The sequence below is a fragment of the Lissotriton helveticus genome, chromosome 3_1, assembly GCF_964261635.1.
Source record: "Lissotriton helveticus chromosome 3_1, aLisHel1.1, whole genome shotgun sequence".
Classification (NCBI taxonomy): Eukaryota; Metazoa; Chordata; class Amphibia; order Caudata; family Salamandridae; genus Lissotriton; species Lissotriton helveticus.
Window position 1 is genome coordinate 2,086,375,785 of NC_136061.1, and position 21,568 is coordinate 2,086,397,352.

Consider the following 21,568-nt stretch of genomic DNA (forward strand, 5'->3'; position numbering starts at 1 on the left):
GCCTGTTTTTCGCACCCTCCCCCTCCCCGCCTCCCTGCCCCACCGTAACTCCCTCCACGGCCCGCGGCTGCATGAAACGTAACTGAAAATACAAGTAATGTCACGTTTCACCTTTAATCAATAATGTTAAAGTAAATAACAGATGAAAACAGCACTGGAGACAGGATTCTTCATTTACTCTGGATGGGAAGCAGACAATAGTTTTAGCTGTCTGGTGAACAAAGTGTGCAGATATCTGTGACTGTCACTGTAATTTTCTTACGGTGGATATCATATAGAAAACCCAGGGGCATATTATCAAGACAGGCGATAAAATTATCGCCGCTTTAGAGGCAGAAAACTGCAGCTAAAACGGCGATAATGGGCTTGATAATATGCTCTATGTTCGATGAGACGCCACCCGCAGACATCACCACCTCATAAGATTAGCAAAGAGATCTTCCTTCAAAGCCCGCCTGGCCAACAATGCACACGATAGCAAAGAGCTCTTCAGCATTATTAAGGAACTCTCCAACCCCAGCGCCAATGCCAATGACATCCTGCCCTCACAAGAACTGTGCGACTCGCTGGCCACCTTCCTCCACTGCAAGATCGCTGACATCCACGACAGCTTCAACACTTCGACCACCCCAACAACTCCAGTTCTCACCCACCCGACGAACACCACCCGCATCAACAGCCTGACCTCCTGGACCAACGTTAACAACGGCGAGACATGCAAGATCATGAACTGCATCCACTCAGGATCACCATCAGACCCCTGCTCACACCACGTATTCAACAAAGCAGACGCAGCTATCGCACCACAACTACGGAAGGCCATCAACATCTCCTTCAAGACAGCTACATTCCCGGCAAGCTGGAAGCACGCCAAAATCAACGCCCTTCTCAAGAAGCCCAAGGTGGACCCCAAGGACCTCAAGAACTTCCGGCTCATCTCCCTGCTCCTGTTCCCGGCGACGGTTATCGAGAAAATCGTCAACATGCAACTGACCCGCCACCTCGAGGACAACAACGTCTTAGACCCATCCCAGTCCGGAATCAGAAGAAACCACAGCACCGAGACAGCCCTCATCTCTGCCACAGACGACATCAGGCGCCAACTAGACAACGGCGAAACATCAGCCCACATCCTCCTGGACCTGTCAGCCGCCTTTGACACGGTCTGCACCGCACACTAAAGAAACGCTTCAAGAAGCCGGAATCCAAGAGAAAGCCCTCGACTGGACCTCGTCCTTCCTCACCGGCAGAACCCAGAGCGTCCGACTCCCACCCTTCCGATCCGAAGCCACCGACATCATCTGTGGCGTACCCCAGGGCTCATTCCTGAGCCAGACGCTGTTCAACGTCTACATGGCCCCCCTCGCGCAAGTGGCCGGCCAGCACGACCTCAACATCATCTCCTACGCCAACAACACCCAGCTCATCCTCTCCCTCACCGAGGACCAGCACATCACCAAAACCAACCTCCACGAGGGAATGAAGGACATCGCCGAATGGATGAGGAGCAGCCGACTGAAGCTGAACTCAGACAAGATAGAGATCCTCCTCCTCGGACTGACCCCCTCAGCCTGGGACAACTCCTGGTGGCCGACCACGCAGGGAACAGCACCAACACCCACTGATCACACACGCATCCTAGGAATCATACTCGACTCCTCCCTCTCCATGTCGAAACAGGTCAACACCGTCACCTCCTCCTGCTACAACACCCTCCGCATGATCCCCACCGAAACAAGAACAGTGGCACAGGCCCTCGTCAGCAGCAGGCTGGAGTATGGCAACACACTCTACGCAGCCAAACACCTGCGACAACTGCAACGCATCCAAAACGCTTCCGCTCGACTGATCCTCAACATCCCTTGCCGCAGCCACATCACCCCCCACCTGAGACCTACACTGGCTCCCGGTCTACAAGAGGATCACCTTCACACTCCACACCCACACACTCAAAGCACTCCACAACACCGGACCAGCCTACCTTAACAGCAGACTTAGCTTTTACAACCCCACCGGCCAGCTCCACTCTGCCAGTCTCGCCCTCGCCGCTGTCCCTTGCATCCAACGAACGACCTCCGGCGGCAGATCCTTATCCTTCCTCGTCGCCAAGACCTGGAACACTCTCCCTACCCACCTACGACAGACCCAAGACCTACTCACCTTCAGAAGACTCCTCAAGACCTGGCTTTTCGAGCAGTAGTGGCACTCCCTTCCCCAGCGCCTTGAGACCCTCACGGGTAAGTAGTGCGCTTTACAAGTATTGATTGATTGATTGATTGATTGAAGGACATCTAATATGGGCTTCAATTGGATTTCCATAGAACATATTATCAAGCCCATTATCGCCGTTTTAGCTGCAGTTTTCTGCCGCTAAAGCGGCGATAATTGTATCTCTTGTCTTGATAATATGCCTTCCACCAAACTTTAACAAGTCAAAAACTAAACAGTGTATTTAAACAAAATTTGTCTCTGATGTAAATCTTAATACAGAAGCATAGGCCTGCAGCTTTCACAAGAAAGTGTCCAGGTTTCCTATTTTCATTTGTGTCAATATATTTAGACTTACTAAATGTCACAAAGGAGAAAGAAATAAGAAAAGTACACAGCATGTGAAGTTCATAATAGAATTCAGACAATGACTTTACCTGATGTGCAAGCTCATGAGCTATTATTGTTACCACTCTCTCCTTGTTCCCAATGGATGATACTGTGGGGTCATACAGCAGGGCTGTCTCCCTGTAAGTTACTAGTCCCCAATTCTCCATTGCTCCTGCATTAAAGTCAGGTAGAGCGATCTGGTCTGAAACAAATGTTATTAATTTTTGGTAAGATGGTGAACTACTTATATTGCAATTTGTTAAGATGTCACAATTTGAGTATTGCTGATAAAAATATGAATGATATCAAATACAATGCAGCGAAAACAACAGCTTCTTCTGACCTAAAATGTATCTTCGTAAAAAAACTACTGACAGAACTTATGCGGAATATGCTAAGTGCTTGTCCTCTGTGGGAATCCTTCTCAATGGCTCAGATCATTAATCCATATATTCCATTAAATTAATCCTAAGCATTAAGCAGACAAATGTGCTATGCTTGGCTAAAAGCTAAGATGCTGTCACTCGATTGCCAAGGAAACCCTGATTAACTCTTTGCTCCATTTGCTCCAGTTCCTACTCATGAATGAGAATGGGCAGCTCCTAGTCACTACTATCCTTTTATCAGATCCTAAGAGGAATAAGGCCTAATAGTGCAAGTGTGAAGATGCTGGTCATACCTTGATGAATGTGTTACTACAGGATGATATTTTTGCAAACAAAGTCCACTAGCCATAGCCCTAAGGTAACTATTACTCGCACCCCTGCCATGCACAATTTACTCGTCAATAATTTTACAGAATATGTTGACATATGATATGTTATTAGTGATGTAATAGGTGGGGTAATGAGCAGTACTTGGCAAGGGCTCAGCCCCGTAGCCAACCCCTCACATGCATACAACACTCTGGCCCCCTCCCTGACTATACTAGGCACCATGAATCCCATCCTTTACGTCATCGCCAAGGGTCCAGTGCAATTTTTAGGGTTAGGGGGTGCATGTCCCACTCCTTTAGGCAATTGTGGTCCTGGGGTCCCCATTCCCCAGGGTAGGTGTATTTTCTAGGGGGGTATTTGGTCCCCTTCCTGCTCTGATTTGGTCCCAGAGACCCCATCCCCTGCGGATCACCATTATATTTCTTGGGAGGGGAGCATAGAAACCCCCTCCCCAGGCCAAGCTCAGCCCCCCAGGAATCCCATCCCCCCAGGGCATGAGGCCCCCAACCTGGGCCACTTTCAGACTTGGTGTTCCATTTCCCAGGGCCCGGTCAAAGTTAATAAGGAGGAGTGAGCATGCAGAAACCCTTCCTGGGCCTATATCAGACCCAGGGCAGGTACCACAGCACCCAGAGCCAGGCCATTAACTAAAGGGGGAGTGGGGCTACATGGGCCCCTAACTGGGCTGATTTCGGCCGAAGGTACCCCACCACCCAGGGACTGGCAAAGAAAGGGTGGGTGGCCTTGTGCCCACCCAGGTCGCCCACCATCTCCTCGTTGGGGGCAATGGGAGGAGACCCAAGGCCCCCACAATCCCAGCCAGCCCCACACACCTAGCAGGAACCACCATTGCTACCACCCGCAGGGAGAAACTAACTAAAAATGATGCTCCTTGCAAGCGGGAGCAATATTTTTAACCTTTTTATGATCTTCTGAAGATTGGAATCTGATTATTATCAGTACTTGGATGGTGGCGTTATTGGACTTCATATTCAAGTGTCCAACTCTCTCTGATTAGCCGTGGCCCATACCGGACGGCCTCGAAATCTTTATTTATATCTCACGCTGGAATGGACTTTTCGTGCACCCTCCTTTATCTATAGAGGCACTTTGAATCTTCCATCCAGTGCCCTGAAGAAGCCCTGTACTAGGACAAAACGTGTCGGCTGTAGTGTGTTTCTTTCTACGTAACAAGAAAATGGAATAAAGAGATTAAACTGAGGTACCTTTCCCTTGTTGTTTACTGGATTTGAACTTCATAGCTGTTCCTATTGAACTATGTGTTGTTGAGAGTTTGTTTAAACAGTTGAGTTCCTGAGGGAACAGGCACTGTGACGGTGTGTGCTGTTCGGTGTGCACACAGACCCCTCTAAGGATATAAGGGGTAATACCTTTGGAGCAATAGTAGGTTAGGTGCTGGCAGTGAGAAGGTTCCACTGTTATTCCAAGATTTGTTTGTATTCAAGATCAGATCACATCACCTGTGAGTCAAAATGTGGTGTATATTTTAGAATACCCCTGCAGGAAGCAATGCATAGAAAGTAGATAAATAAATTGAAACTAACAATTCTTCAACACCTGTGGGCCATCAAAAATAAAGACGTTTCCTACCCGATTGCTAAACACTTTTCTGATTTTCATTTGAGTGATAGCCATCAATTAAAAAACTTTGGCATAAAAATTGTGAATAAAAAGAGCGAGGAGGTGACAGAACCCTGAACCTAAGATGAACAGAATCTCGACTCATCTTAGTCATTGGCACTGAAATTCCGTTATCTGGATGCAGAACTGAACATACACTTGTAGAAATCTACACCTACTCTACAAACAAGAACTTTGGGATGGCAATATGATTCCTTTAATACCCTGGAGGCCTCGTTTCTGTGACTCACAGCTTCACAATAAATATAGGGGGATAAAAAGGGACAAACAGGAAATATAACAGTGATATGATGTAGATAAATGCTCCTTTTAATGAGATTGACTGAGATTCAGGTCACACTTGCACAAAATTGGGAATTGATTGGCAGAATGATAGGATAGAAAACCTTGCTGAAATTCGACACTATGAAGTTTTTTAAAAAGGAGAGGAAAAACCATGCAGGGTGGCTTTTCCTCTCCTTGCAAATATGAAGAAGTGCCTGGCGCCATCACTAAGTTACAAAAAGGGTGGAGCAGGGTGCTTGTAAATCTGACCCATAAGTGTTTAGGATAATTTCCGCCCAATCTCCCTACTGCCAGGTGTCAGTAAAATGGCAGAAAAGATAATTAACCATCAGATCTCCGATTACCTGGAGTCTAATGGCCTACTTAAATCTTCCCAGACGGGTTTTAGACCAGGCCAAAGCACTGAGACCGCAATGCTTGCTGTGGTTGAAGAATCTAGAAAGATCATGGATGAAGGAGGGTCAGTGGCAGTGATCCTCCTGGACCTCAGTGCGGCCTTTGACACCGTGAACAATTCCATACTGGTTCGCAGGCTGAAAGGCATGGGAATCTCAGGGGCCGCCCTATCTTGGCTCACCTCTTTTTTAAGCGACCGGTCCTTCCAGGTGGCGGAAGGGAACTTCACTTCTAAAAGTATACCTATTCATTGTGGGGTTCCCCAGGGCTCGTCACTGAGCCCAACCCTTTTTAATGTATATATGTCCCCCCTGGAGAGGATCGTCACCGCGTCAGGGATTAAGCTACTTACCTACGTGGACGACACCCAGATGGTAGTATCTCTTAGTCAGCAGAACCATCCATCCCCTGACCTCTATACCTGTCTTGGAGAGATAACCAAATAGATGGATAGCTCCCATCTGAAGCTAAATAGCGGAAAGACTGAGATCATGATCCTGGGCAATCAATCCCATTTCCGCCCGGAGTCCCTATGGCCCCCATGTATGGGTCCCCCTCCATCTCCCAAAAAAGAAATTAAGAGCTTGGGGATTTGGCTGGATGAGGGTCTCACCTTCTCCTCTCAAGCCCGGAAAACAGCGTGCACTTGTTATGGTCTCTTACGAACATCCAGAAAAATCTTGCCTCTGCTGCCCCCCCAATCTCAAAAACATCTGATCCAAGGATTAATATTGTCTCGCCTGGATTATGGCAACGCCCTTTACCTTGGAGCCCCTAAAAAGGTTGTTTAACAACTCCAGGTCGTACAAAATACAGGGGACCATCTCCTTACGGGCACGCATAGCCATTGTTCAGCCAAACCCTCCCTTAAGGTCCTCCACTGGCTGCCCATTCAGCAAAGAGTGCATTTCAAAGCACTATGTACTACTCATAAAATTCTGCACAAAAAAGCTCCTCCCATCCTGAAGAATCTTATCACGCCCTACACATCCAATGGAACCCTCCGATCAACTCACCTGCACTTCACCTCAGTGCCCAGAATCAAGAGAGCCCGTTCTGGAGGCCGTCTTTTTTCCTATAACGCCTCCAAACTGTGGAACTCTCTCCCACTGGGCATTCGGGCTAAACCGAATCTACTCTCTTTCCGCAAACTTCTCAAAACATGGCTGTTCCCCTAAAAAACTCTCCTCCCCCCATGTACTTCTTCTTTCACTAGCGCTGGGACGCTTACGGGCAGCCATGCGCTCTACAAATCAGTAAATAATAATAATAATAATAAAGGTATTGGCAGACTGATACAATAAGAACATAGTGCTGGATTGGTGATTGAAGACTGACAGGAGGTATCCTAAGCTGCATGGGTACTACTTCAGTATTTAACGAGGTGGACCAATAGTATGTATCTGCTTAGAGATTTGTAGGGATTATGCACAGAATATTTTATGTACTTGTGTTGGTGCCTAGGTAATTTTATAAGAATACCACTAGTAACTGGAATGATGACAGTGCTACAAACAGAGTGAACACTTAATTTATAAGTGCTTAAGTATTGGTGGAGTGATAGGATAAGTAGATAGTGGTAGATAAGTGATTAAAGAAGTGCATGGGACAGACTGGACGATTCCTACACTGCATGAGTACTAACTGGGTAGTTAGAAGAGTGTATCAATAGTATGTAGCTAGTTAGAGGTCTGCTTGGATAGTGCACAAAATATTATAGCTGTACTTATATTAGTAGCTAGGCCATTCCATAAGTTCATGACTAGTAACTAGAATAATTACAGTATTACAAACAGAGCGTATAGTGAATTTATAATTGCTTAGGTATTGGTAGAGGTATAGGATAAGTAGATAGTTCTGGATGGGTGATTGGAGAAATGCATGGGACAGACAGGAGGATTCCTACACTGCATAGGTACTAACTGGGTATTTAGAAGAGCGTATCAATCGTTTGTAGCTGGTTAGAGGTGTGCATGCATAGTGTACAAAATATTGTACCTGCACTTGTGTTAGTGACTACGCCATTCCTTAAGTATATGACTAATAACTGGAGTAATTTCAGTGTTGCAAAGAAAGTGTGTGCTGAATTTATAAGTGCTTGGGTATTGGTGGAGTGATACGATACGTAGATAGTGCTGGATGGGTGAATGGAGAAGTGCATGGGATAGACAGGAGGATTCCTAGACTGCATAGATACTAACTGGGTATTTAGAAGAGCGTATCAATAGTATGTAGCTGGTTAGAGGTCTGCATGCATATTGCACAGAATATTGAACCTGTACTAGCATTGGTGTGTCTATGATTTTGAGAATGGTAGTCTGTATTTTAGGGTGTGAGGAGGTACATCAGATGATCATGTGGATGATGTCATCAGTGATGTCATTTGAGATGTCATCAGTCATGTCATCAGTGATGTCACTGACCATGTCATGAGTGTTGTGATATGTGATGTCATCAGCAGTGCATTGAGAGGGCGCGAGTTATAGTTAGCATAACTAACTATAACGGCCGCATTTCTCTTGTTTTGTACAAGTGAAATGTCAAACTAACTATGACGTCCATGAAACCTGTGTTTTTTTCAGTGAATTTCTGAGGTTTTTTAAATGCTAATTTCTAACTACAATATCCCTGAAACTTGTGATTTTTTTCAGTGAATTTTATATATATGTATTTAATCTCCTCTCACTCTTACAAGGAAGGAATCAGCACTCAGGTTGTAGTGCGGAAGTATTTAATCTGCAAAGGACGTGATCCACACGTTTCGGCTCGTCCGAACCTAGATAACGATACAAGACGTCATTGTAGCATCCTTATTTAAATGTACAAATGCCTAAAGTTGCCAACATTAACAAAGGACTACATATTACTTTAATCCAAAAAGCTAGCGGCCATATTAGCTGGTCACGATGTGAAAATTCAGGAATGGATACAATAAAGAAAAGAAAACAAGTGTTAATATGCCCACAATGTCATTTCAGCATATCTTGCATGTTCGTCAACGTGACTTATTTATAATAAACAAACGTAGGATTGCAAACATCAACATAAACAGTGGACTACACATTACTTAAAGTGAAAGGCTATCCGCCATTTTCATCTGGGCACGTGGCGTATTATAATGGTTCTTACACAAAAGAAAAAAAAAAAAGGGGTGTTAATATACACACACTATCCCTAAATAAAGTTCTAGCGATTATAGTTCCATTCCATTCACAGCACATTTGAGATGTCATGAGTGATGTAACTGACCATGTCATGAATAATGTAATGTCTGAGGTCATTAGGAGTACATTGCGGGGGCATAAGTTACAGTTAGCTCAGGTAACTATAACTGCTGAATTTCACTCGTTGTGTACGAGTGAAATCTGAGTCTAACTATACCGTCCCTGTAATCTTTGTTTTTTTCTGCAAATTTCTAGTTTTTTTTTTAACGTTAAGTAAGATGCATATCACAATGGATGGTGGGGGGTTGGAAGCAGGGCCTTGCATTGTGCTGCCCCCACCCAAGTTTGCTGCTCCTGCCTTCCCTACTCCTAGCAATCCATTGTCCAAGTCCATGTCTCTGCTCCGTTATTACAGCCCTGTGTGGCCGTTGTTCTTCCACTGGCCTTCCCGCCTTCTCTGAACAGTTAGCTTGCTGCCCCATCCACCTCCTCCCTATCCTCAGTTGTCTGAATCCATGGACTAGCCTCCTCCCTCCTGCCGTGCATGGTCTGATGTACTGCCACTGCCCTCCATTTAGCATGATGTACAAGTCCACTCCTCCTGCCCTCCCTTGCCCAATTCTATGCCCCATCATCGACCTCCTGCTTAGCCTCTGTGCTTAGCTTGCTGCAACTATTCTCCTCCCCCCTGCCCTCTGATGTCTGTGTGCATGCCCCTGCTCCATCCTTTTTGCCTACCACTCTCCATGGACCTGCCACTCCTATCTACTCTGAGTGTTCTGTTGAGCTGCCACTCCCCTCCCACCTGACTAGCATTGTCAGATGGCTGTAACCTGTCCCTGCCACCTCCACCCTGCCTGTCCACATTCCATGCCCCTATCCCCTTTCTCCTGTCCCCCATGGTCCATTTTACTGCTACACCCTTTGGCACTCCCTGGTCTGTTGTGCTGCAACTGCTCCTCCTGCCTACCCCGCATGGTCTCTTGTGAGGCTCCTTTCCCTGAACTCTCTTGTCTGTGCCCAGGTCCTGACCCTCCCTTCAATCCTCCATGGTCCTTTATGCATACCCCTGCACCCTCCTTCTTGCCCATCATAGCCATTGTGCTGCCACTAACCCTCCCGCTTGCCATGCATGGTCTTCTGTGCTGCCACGGCCCCTCCCACCTCCTCTGTGTGGTCAGCTAGCTGCCCCTGACCCCCTCCCACCCTTCCTCCATGGTTTGTGTGTATGCCATTATAGTCTCACTGTTGCTCTTCATGATGTGTCTTGCTTCTAGTGCCCATCCTGCCTGGCCTCCATGGTCATCTTGCTGTTCCTGCCCTGTCCCCTTGCCCCCAGCCCTCTGTTTCCATGTGCAGACCCCTATTCCCTCCCTCCTGGCTTGTCTGTTCCATTGTAAGGCCCCTGATCTGTCCCCCCTGCCCTTTATGGTCCATTATGCTGCAGCTTTCTCTCCAGTCTGTCCATTATGGTCAGCTAGCTACCATTGCCTCTTTCCCCTCAGTTCTCTGTTGCCCATGTGCATTGTCCTGTCCCCTCCCTATTGCTTTCTATGGATTGTTGTGCCGCACTCCCGTCCCACATGCCCTGTGTCGTGCATTGTGCTGCTGCAAACCCTGATGCCTGCCCTGTAGGGTCAGTTTGGTGCACCTTTCCATGTCCCTCCTCTTCTCTGTTATCCGAGTCCATGTCCCTACTCCACTTCCTCCTGCCTTCCATGATCCAATGTACCATACTTGCTAACATTTTGCACTTGGTAAGAGGGAGATTGTGAAAAGAAACTTGGGTATTGATTTTCCCCTTTGACATACATTGAAAAAGAGGAGATTGTAGACAGGAGACAGATCAAATAAAGCCCATTTGGGCTAAAAAACATTGGACGTTTCCTGGCTTAATCGGGTCCGTTGGCATGTATGGTTGTACTACCACAGCCTCTTCCTTCTGCCCACAATGGTCTATTACATTCCCACAGCCTCTCAGTCCTGTATTAATGGTTTGTTGCCCCTGCCCCCTTTCCACTGCCCTCCATAGTCTGTTGTGCTGCCACTCCCCTTCCTGCCTGCCCAGTGTGGTCAAATTGTTGCCTCTGCACCCTCCAACCTGCCTTCAATGTTCAGAGTCCGTGCCCCTGGCCTCGGCCTCTCAACAGTATCCTAATGAACAACTAGATTGCTAACATTCTATATTTATTACAAAAGTGTGGAATGCCTGACGTCATCCTGATGTAATCAAAACTGTAATACCTAGAGCATTTCCATCAGAAATTACATATATGAGAGGGTCTTATTTGCATCAAAATTATGGTTAGTGCTCTAAAAAACTGAAATGAGGACATATTTTCTGAGATTTCAAATAGTGACAAAGCACTTTTAAATTATTTGTTATCTGTATGTTTTTTTATCCAGTTGACCGCTTGATTAAATGTTGCACTTAGGGGACAGGATGTGGTGTTACTTCCAGAGCTGCAGACTTTGCAACTCGGGGGCCAGGTTGGAGATTCCGCTTCAGCTCGACATTCTGTGATTCAGGTCAAATCACTTAATCTCCCCATATGTAAAACCAAAATGAATTTGTTCTTGTATGATGTAACCAATGCTCATGTAAAGCACTCCAATACCTGACAGGTCTGCACTATATAAAACTGCAAAAACACAAAAAATAAAAAGTGTTTTGCACATTTCTTTCATTGGGCTACACATGGGCTACATCTGGGTGATATTTGTGCTACATTTGGGCTCTTTTGTCTCTGGTGGCCATCTTTCGAGCATTATTTGTTGTGAAGTTTCCTAATTTCCTCATTTGCTGCAGTCTCCTCAGTAGGAAAAGCTTTCAGTTTTTTACTTTGATTCCATCAAGAAGGTATTCAGATATGTCACACATTTGCCATAAATTCTGAATGTTAGCACTCTAGTTGCTCATTAGATCACTGTAGTAAAGCTACTGCTCATCAGGGAAGTATGCTGCTGGTATCTGGTATTGAAAGTGCATGTTTCAGTCTGCGAGTCAGAATTTTTAATAAAATAGAAGAGGATATGAGAAGTCGAAATGTGTCCTAATTTTTATTTCTGCAGCACTAATCATACTTTCTATGGCAAAATGAACCCCCTCATTTTGTTCCTTTCTAAGTTAAATGTTTTAAGAGTTACCACTTTATTCCAATCAAGATGGCTTCAGGTGTGCAATAAGATTTTCATAAGTAGCACTGTTAGCGCTCTAGTTGTTCTTTAGAACACTCTGGGAAGCTGCAGTAGAACACAAAGGAATCAACTGACAGTCTCTGCCCTTGTTGGTTGTACATGTTTTACTGAGAATGTCAGACTTCATTCTCACATGACTGAGAAAGATAATGTGAATTTACAGAAAATATGCTCTCATTTTAGCTTAAAAATCACCTTCCAAACCTCTGTGGGAAAAGCATGAGAAAGTAGTTTTCTCTCAAACATGATTTATGATATCCCAGCAGAAGGCTTTTTCACATGGTAAAATCACCTTAAAACACACTACAATTCCTAAAATGAGTATGGTACCATCAACAAATGATTTATAATGTAACTTAAGTCTTAAAACCTTCTACTAACTGCAATGCGTTTTAATGAGGTGCTATCTTGTATATTGGGACCAAGATGGCTGCCAACACTTCTTGGATGAAGTGCTGACAGCCAATCAGATCTCACGATGAGATGTGTGGTTAGGCTCCGTCCAGATATATATATTTTTATATTAATATTTAAAAAACTACTGAATGGATTTACACCATTTAACAAAAAGGGCTCTTTCTGAACCAAGTGCTTCATTTTGGCCAAATTTGGTGTAATTCCGTTCAGCAGTTCGGGCTGTAGCCGTGTCTAAAGTTTCCTATGGAAAATTGCATGGAGAAAATATGTTTTGGGACCCCCCCTTTTTTCTCGCCCCCACTTGCCGAATCACCCCAAAACTTTCAAGATAGGCGTGGACCAAAGCGGGCCATAAGTTTTGAAAATTTTACGAACATTCGTCAATTGGAGCCAAAGTTATTGGGAATAGATTGTTGCGATTTTCCTATGGTAACCAGGTCCTAGCTATAACCACCAGTAGGTAATATATATATATATATATATCCTTTCAAAGATTTAACTCATTGCGCGCTCTCAGTTAAGGAAAACTCTGTGCAAATCAAAGTAACTGCTGTTTAATCACATCGCGTTTCGCCTGGACAACAGGCTTGATCACGTGTTGTCCAGGAGAAACGCGTTGTGATTAAACAGCAGTTACTTTTGATTTGCAAAGGTTCTTGAAAGCAATACGATCAATGTACATGGCTCCAACGGCATGTATAAGAGTAAATAAGGAATGCTCAAGCTCCATTGTAATCTCGCGTGGCACTAGACAGGGGTGTCCTTGCTCACCCCTGCTATTTGCGCTGTATATTGACCCACTATTGGCTAAGTTAGAACAAAACGAGCGGATACAACCCCTGGCAACAAAAATGGGTCCGTGCAAAGTACTAGCATACGCGGACGACGTGGCAGTCCTTACACCCACACCCATAGAGTCCATTAGAGTCTATTAGGGAAATAGAATTAGAGGCAGATCAGTTTGGGAGGGTGGCAGGGTATGCATTGAACAAATCCAAGACTCAGATTATCTGTAATACATATGTAGAATGTACTGATTCCCGGGTGGTGACAGAGGGGGTGTATCTGGGAGTGGCCATAACGGCAGATTTAGATCAGTTAGTAGAAAATAATATTAGTCCAATAATAAGCAAGGCCAAACGAGATCTGGACAGGGTACATAATATCCATATGTCTATAGTAGGCCGGGTGAATTTTGTTAAAATGAATCTGCTCCCAAAGTTCTTATATTTATTTAGTACAATCCCTCTATATTTTAATGTTAACTGGTTTACTCTAATAGAACAAATGTTTAACCGGTTTATTTGGTCCCACGGTAAAACCAGAAGGGCTCTTAGATTTATGTCGCTACCACGGGAGCGTGGGGGATGGGCTATGCCAGACCTAAAGTTGTATTATTGGGCAGCTGCATTACAACAAATGACTAGTCTTTTGGGAGGGCCTGAAATGGAAGCAGCACATCATACCGGTGCCACTGAGATTTATGGATTGGTCTTAGGAGATGAGGTTGAGAACGTGTTATTGAAGCAAACGGAGCCGCGCTTTTTCAAAGATACTAAATCTAAGACAGTGGATGCAGCATATAAGATTTGGCAGGCTTTTAAGAAGAGCTTTGGCATGGGCAGATTTAATGCCCATACCAGATTGGGAACGAATCCCACATTACCACAGGATATATTTGGAGACGCAACGTTTGGGGAGTGGGTAAGGCTTGGGATTAGGAATGTGGGGATCTTATAGGCCCCGAGGGTATCTATCAATTTTCATTACTGCAAGGGAAGTTTGGAATGAACACACAAAGCTTTTTCAAATATCTACAAGTAAGAAGCTTCCTTGCAGGCAAGACAGAAGGGGAGAGAGGCTTTGAACATAACATAATACTGCAGGCCATCGAGGAGGGGCAAGGTTGCACAATTCGAAGATTGTATGCAGAGCTGATTAACAACAGAGATGATGATTTGGAGAAGGTAGAGCTGAAGTGGATTAATAGAATGGGGATAGAGCGGGGGGTGTTTGGGAAATCACTAAAGTATGGTTATGAAATTCTCTGTTCCTCAGCCTTGCAAGCACAGCATTATAAAACTCTGTATATGCTGTACTATACGCCTGCCAAATTAGCTCAATGGGGGGGGGGGACACAGGGAATAACATGTCCCAGGTGTGACAGTAATGAGAGCGATATATTGCATATGTTTGTTGCTTGCCCAGTCTTACGGCCATTACTAGAAGCGATGGAGGTATTCATGGACAGAAAAACTTAAATTGCAAATTAAACTAACACCAGAGCTGGTCATGTTAGGGGTCACAAGTGACGCCTCTTGCCGCAATCATGAATATTTTCTATTCGTAGCAATGGCAGTTTTCCGCCTGTGTATTGCGGCAGCCTGGAAAGATAAAACACCACCTTTGTTGCAACAGTGGGTAGCTAGGCTACTGCATAGCTGTAACTTAGGGAACTCAATTTATGCCAGGCGGGGAAAAAAAGGGAGAGCAAAGGGACAGCAAATCTGGGCCCCAATTAATAAATGGAGGGAAGGAGTGGGTTAAGAATTTTTAGTTATGATGGCTTTGGTGGAATGCGCAGATTATATCCTTACACAAACCTTCTCTCAGTCTGATCCCTACTCTTCTGTCATTTTCTCTATTTTTTTTTTCCTATCTGTATTTTATTATACTTGCCTTCTATTTATTTATTTATGTTTGTGCAAACAAAGTTTGACTTGTGAAATTTACGGATTGTATATATGGTTCGCACCAGGTCAGAATTTAAAGGAAATTGTCCTTCGGGGGAGGCAGGTGGGGGGGGGGGGGTTAAGTTGTATGAAATTTTTCAATAAATATAAATAAAAAAAAGGAAATAGATTGTTGCGATTTTCCTATGGTAACTAGGTCCTAGCTATAACTACCTACTGGCGACCGACAGTAGGTAATATATATATATATATATATATCCTTTCAAAGATTTAACTCATTGCGCGCTCTCAGTTAAGGAAGACTCTGTGCAAATCAAAGTAACTGCTGTTTAATCACATCGCGTTTCGCCTGGACAACAGGCTTGATCACGTGTTGTCCAGGAGAAACGCGTTGTGATTAAACAGCAGTTATTTTGATGTGCACAGAGTCTTCCTTAACTGAGAGCGTGTGAATAGTGAAATCGGTGAAAGGATTAATTTAGCCGGTCTACTCAGCCCGCGTACAAGCCACTCTCCGAGGGTCCTCTGTAGTCCAGAAGGAGTGTGGTGTTATTTTGTATATATATATATATATATATATATATATATATATATATATATTAAAGCTCCAGAAACACCGAAACCGTGGGTCACTCTCAGTGTCGGGTGCCGTTACAACGCAGCGGTGTACTGCGTTATTAAATTGCAGCTCCAAACTCCTTCACCCATACCCAGCCGGGTTGGGAAAGAAGAACAGCACTCACGGGCTCAAAATTCGTGCAGCAACAGTATTTTTATTCTTTAAGCAAACGCGTTTCGGGACAGCGTCCCTTCGTCAGTGGTTCAACATCGAGAATCACGCCACGCCATTTTTAAAACACATTTGGTTACAAAAATGAAAAGCGGACTAATTACAAGCTTACATTGAGGTAGCCCCATCTTAGAGCAGTCAAAAACAATTACAAATTGCAAATTGCATACATTCTTCAAACATAATTATCGATTATATTTTTCATGAATTGTAGCAAAACGGCTAAAATGTTTTGCTACAATTCATGAAAAATATAATCTATAATTATGTTTGAAGAATGTATGCAATTTGCAATTTCTAATTGTTTTTGACTGCTCTAAAATGGCGCGTTTGCTTAAAGAATAAAAATACTGTTGCTGCACGAATTTTGAGCCCGTGAGTGCTGTTCTTCTTTCCCAACCCGGCTGGGTATGGGTGAAGGAGTTTGGAGCTGCAATATATATATATATATATATATATATATATATATATATATATATATATACACTGAAAAAAACATAGGTTTCACACCAGTTATAGTTAGCTGGAAGTTTTACTCGCATAAAACCATTGAAATTCCCACGTTATAGTTAGTTGGACTCACTATAACTTGCGTGTGCAATGCACTGCTGATGACGTCACATATTACATTACTCATGACATGGTCAGTGACATCACTCATGACATCACTGATGACACCATCCAGTTGAATGTGTGTCTTTCTGAAAAATAAATATTAGTGAGTAATGTTTAAATATTTAAATATATGTATTAATGTTTCACTTTGTGTATAAGTGGCTGCATGGGTTGGTGAGTAGCTACATGTGTAGGTAAATGGGTTATTAGATGTTTTTCTTAGTATCAGTATAAGTGTTTGTATGGTTTGGTGGGAGTATTACTTAGCACATAGATGCATGAATGACTGACTCTCTGTTTGTATGTGTTTTGAATACAGCACATGTGCAGGACTGTATGGGTGGATGAGTGTGTATATGTGTATGTTAGTGAGTGAATGACTGTCTCACTAGTGTCTTTATCAGTAACTACATATGTTTTAATGTAGTATATGTGAATTTTGATGTATATAAGTGACTATATGTGAGAGTAAGGGATTGTAAGAGTTCCTGTTTAAATAAGTATGTGTTTCTATAAGTGATTGTTTAAGAGAGTAAGTATGTGTAAGGTTCCTTAGACGTAGGGTGGTAGTGTGTGTATAGCTGTATATGCAAATAAATGGATGTTCACTAGTTTTTTTGCATGTGTGAGTATGTGTGAGAGTATCTTTTGGATGACTGTCGGTGTGTAACAGGATGTATAGGTGTATCACTACATATGATGAGTGAGTATATCTATGAGTGACTACATAGAACTGTTGGTGAATGAGTGGATGTGTATATAGATGGTGGAATTACTGAATTGGTTGTTGTAACTGGTATGGGTATCTCAATTTTTTTGAAAATTTTAGTTTCTATTTTTGAATATGTGTTTCAAGCGTTACATTACAGTGAAAGGAGGTCTGTCACTCTGTCACAAGGATGGTGTCATCAGTGATGTCATGAGTGATGTCACTGACCATGTCATGAGTGATGTCATATGTGACGTCATCAGCAGTGCATTGCACGCGCAAGTTATAGTGAGTCCAACTAACTATAACGTGGGAATTTCAATGGTTTCATGCGAGTAAAACTTCCAGCTAACTATAACTGGTGTGAAACCTATGGTTTTTTCAGTGAATTTAATAGGTTTTTTAAATGCTAATTCCTAACTATAACTGGTGTGAAACCTATGGTTTTTTCAGTGAATTTCATAGGTTTTTTAATAGCAAATCTCTATAGGTATGAAAAGTAATATTTTTTATAATGAATTTAATATTGTATAATTATGTAATTTCTTTTTTTTTTTTTTTTTTTTTTGCCGGTGAACGTACGGGTAAGCGTAATAATACGGTGCGCCCAGGGGCGCGTACCGGGGAGCGTCCCGTTAGCGCTATTTTCGCGAACAAAAACAACATCGTGACGTATCGCGTAACCGTGTGATGCGTCATATGACGCACAGCGTAAGCGCACCCGGAAGCATGCGAGCGCATACGATCGCGCAACGTCTTGACGTGCTTACACTACGCGCCCGCGGGCGCTCCCCGGAGCGCGACTACGGGCGCCCCCCGGGATGCGTAGCGTAAGCGCGTCGGGTCATGTGACCTGAAAATAACACTTTCTATTGGTGCAGAACAGTTTTGGTTTCCAAATGAGTAAAGCCCGGGTCATATGACCTGAAAATAACACTTCTCATTGATTCAGGACACTTTGGGGCCGATTAGGATGGAGGATTTTCCGCCTCCTCCGGGCCGGCGGAAGCCACCTCCGGCCCGGAGGAGGCGGAAAATCCTCTGCGGAGTCACCAAAGACCCACCGCCGCATTATGATGGCTGGTGGGTCTTGGTTTCTGTCCGCCGCTTTTCCGCCGCGGTCGGATTACAACCGCGGCGGAAAAGCTCTCATTTGGCTGGCAGTGTCTATCAGACACCGCCAGCCAAATTAGGATGCATTTGTAAACATGCTTTTCCGCTGCGGTTTTTCCACCGTGGAAAAGCATGTGTACTTTTGATTTTGGGGGCCCGTTGCGGGCCCCCAGGGTGTAGGCGGGTGGGGGGTGCACTTGGGGGGTACCTATGGTACCCCCCAGTATTTACATGCACAAAGCGGCAGGCACCGCGCGGTGCCTGCCGCTTTGTGCATGTAAATGTTAAACATGCACTTTTAACATTGCGGCGGGTCCTGCTTGAAGCAGCACCCGCCGCAATGTTAAATATCCAGGATGTGACCGCCAGGGTGGCGGTCACATCCTAATTTGCACGGAGGGACCGCCGCAGCCCATGCGGACGGTCCCTCCACCTCTGGGATGGCGGACGGACACAAGTCCGTCCGCCATCCTAATCGGCCCCTTTGTTTTTTGCAAATGATGAAAGACCCCACCTTCTTTCCTTATTCTGACTTTGTCCTTTGACTGAGGAAGACCTGTTTCAGCAATAGAGAGAGAACTATTTTGTACTTTCAAATGGCTACTGTAGCTGCAACAGCTGGAGCATCTGCACCACCACCACCAAGAGGACCACCACAACAGTACATTGGTGGTCAAGAAGAGGAGGAGGAGGAAGAGGAAGAGGAGGAGGGGAGAACATGGCTGCCTGAACAAAATACCCAATACAAGCCCAAGTCACACATTGTATGGGAGTTTTTTTCAATCCCAGAGGGCAAGAAAAAAGTGACTGCGGCCAAGTTAACTTGCCTAATCTGTGGCGAACAACTCTCAAGGGGCAACCCAAACAAAAAATATTCCTTTGGTAATAATACCATGATTCTACATATGACCCGGAAGCATCCAAACAACTATTCTCGTGCAGAGCTCAGGGAACTGGCCAGTAACCTCCCCCAGTCTTCAAAGACCACCGCCAAAAGAACACAACCCACTCCATCGGGACCAGAAACAACAGAGATGATGTCTTGTATACAACCACGATTTGCAGATTTTAGAATCACATGTATTGAATGTGGCAAGCTCATCGCCTATGGTGATAAGAGCATGAAGCTCGTCGTTCTTGCTGGTGACAATCACAAATGCCCCAAAAAACAGTAATTTTTTCAGTTTTTTGTTTTTTGCTCCTGTTGAGCCATTTACAATTCCCTGTTTTTTGTTTCTCCCCATAAAAAAATACAAAAAAAATATAAAACTGTTTTGAAAAGCCAAAAAAAGTACAAAATGTTCAAAAAAACATTTAAAAAAATAAAACAACAAAAAGAAGAAAAAAACAGTTCTTTTTAGAACTACCTTTCATTTATAAAAATAAACCTATATTTTTAATGAATCTCTCTCAATTTTTTTTTCTTAGGGTACGCGTACCGGGGCGCGCCCCCCAAAAAAATAAAAAATAAAAATTCAATGAAGGAGTTAGCATGAGGGAAGAACACAAAGAGAGTAATGTTAAGAGAAAGAGAGCTACAGGATTAACACAGAGGGATTGTTTATTACATAGTAAAAAACAGAGAAGGGGTAATAGGGTGAAAGTGAGAAAAGTAAAATGACTAAAGGAGCAAAAGAAGGGAAGAGAGAGGAAGAAGACTAAAGTAGAGATAGTGGGAGAATGTGAGTGGGTGTTGAAAGAAAAAGAAAGGACAGTAAAAAATTGAGAATGAAGGGTAGTGGCGTAACCGGGATAAATGAAGAACGGTGAGTGAGGGTAAGAAAAGACCAGTTAGTGTAAGTAAAGAGGGGTGAAAGAGGGTGAAAAATTGAATTAGGATAAGACATGGGGAGTGACAAAGAGAAAGGACAAAGAGAGTAAAGAAAACAGTACCTGAATGGGTTTGAGTGAAACAGCAAAGAAAGATAAGTAATGCAGTGTGTGTGACTTATAGGGAGTCAGTGGGTGTAGGTCGGGGTGTGGGTGTGTAAGGTGTGTGGGTGTGGGGGGTATGTGTGTAGGATATGTGTATATGTGTGGGATGTGTGGGTGTGTCTGTGAGGTGTGTGTGTTTCTGTGAGGTATCTGTGTGTGCATGTGTGTGTGTGTGTTGGGGGGGTGAGGTGTGTGTGTGAGTGTGGGTGTGTGGGATGTGTGGGTGTGGGTGTGGATGTGTAAGGTGTGGGGGTGTGGGGTGTTTGGGTGTGGGTGGAGGTGTGCGTGTGTGAAGTGTGTGTGGGGACTGTGTGGGTGTGGGGGTGTGGGGTTGTGTGCGTGTGGGTGTGTGTGGGACGTACTTGTAGGTACCTAAAACAGCCACAGAACCCAAAAGCTCTTTTCAGAGCTACCCTACCTGTAATCACTCAAAATGATTATTTTACACTATTATTTTAACTATTTTTCACCAAAGTACGCTCCCTGGTACGCTCCCCGGTGCGCGTACCGGGCGCTCCCCCCGCGAAAATCGAAAAAAAATTACAACATTTTTTTTACCCGAGGGACCCTTTTATGGCCCCCACATCAAACCTAGGGGGTCTACCCTGCCCCCTTTTGATTATTTCCCCCTTTGTTTTTACCACCTCTTGTGTCTCTATCCTACCGAGACACAAGATGGCGGCCGCTCCGGACTATTTCGAATGATTACAGACACCCGAGAGCCAATCAGCTTTCCGTGCGCAAGTCGCGTGGCGTGCCCGGAGCGCTCCCCGGTGCGCGTACCGGGGCGCGGCTATAGATATATAAATTTTTTGGAACCTAAATTACTCAAAATCCTCTGGAGCACATATCTTGAGACATAGCAAAGGCACATCGGGCTACCAGTCCCTACAATTTTGCCAAGTTTGGTGAAAATCCATTCAGCCGTTCGAGCTAAAAGTGAGACCGACCGCCCTATGGAAATTAACATGGGGAAAACACGTTTTGGGACCCCCCTTTTATCTCGGCCCCCGCTTGACGGATCCCCCCCAAACTTTCAGAGAAGGACCGGAGCGCCGCGAGGCAAAGTTGAGGAAATTTTCAGGCAGATTCCTCAACCGGCGACAAAGTTATTCCCAATAGAATGTTGCGATTTCCCTATGGAAATCAATCCTAACTATAACTACCTACTGGCGACCGCCAGTAGGTAATATATACACCGTGAAAAGATTTTCAGCGAAACACGTTGGCGAGGCATTCCCTTGCGTTCCCTTGCCTCTAATAAACTTCAAAACATC

The 21,568-nt window shown here is 44.4% G+C and overlaps 1 protein-coding gene across 2 annotated transcripts in view; it reads right to left on the reverse strand.

The window, feature by feature from the left end:
• The window catches only part of LOC144824121 (aminopeptidase Ey-like), a 282,546-nt gene that overhangs the window by 167,445 nt on the left and 93,533 nt on the right, over positions 1-21,568 (reverse strand). For both annotated transcript variants that reach the window (XM_078683234.1, XM_078683233.1), the window contains exon 5: positions 2,646-2,800. In XM_078683234.1, coding sequence (XP_078539360.1) covers positions 2,646-2,800 — 155 coding nt within the window. The remainder of the gene's footprint in view (positions 1-2,645; positions 2,801-21,568) is intronic.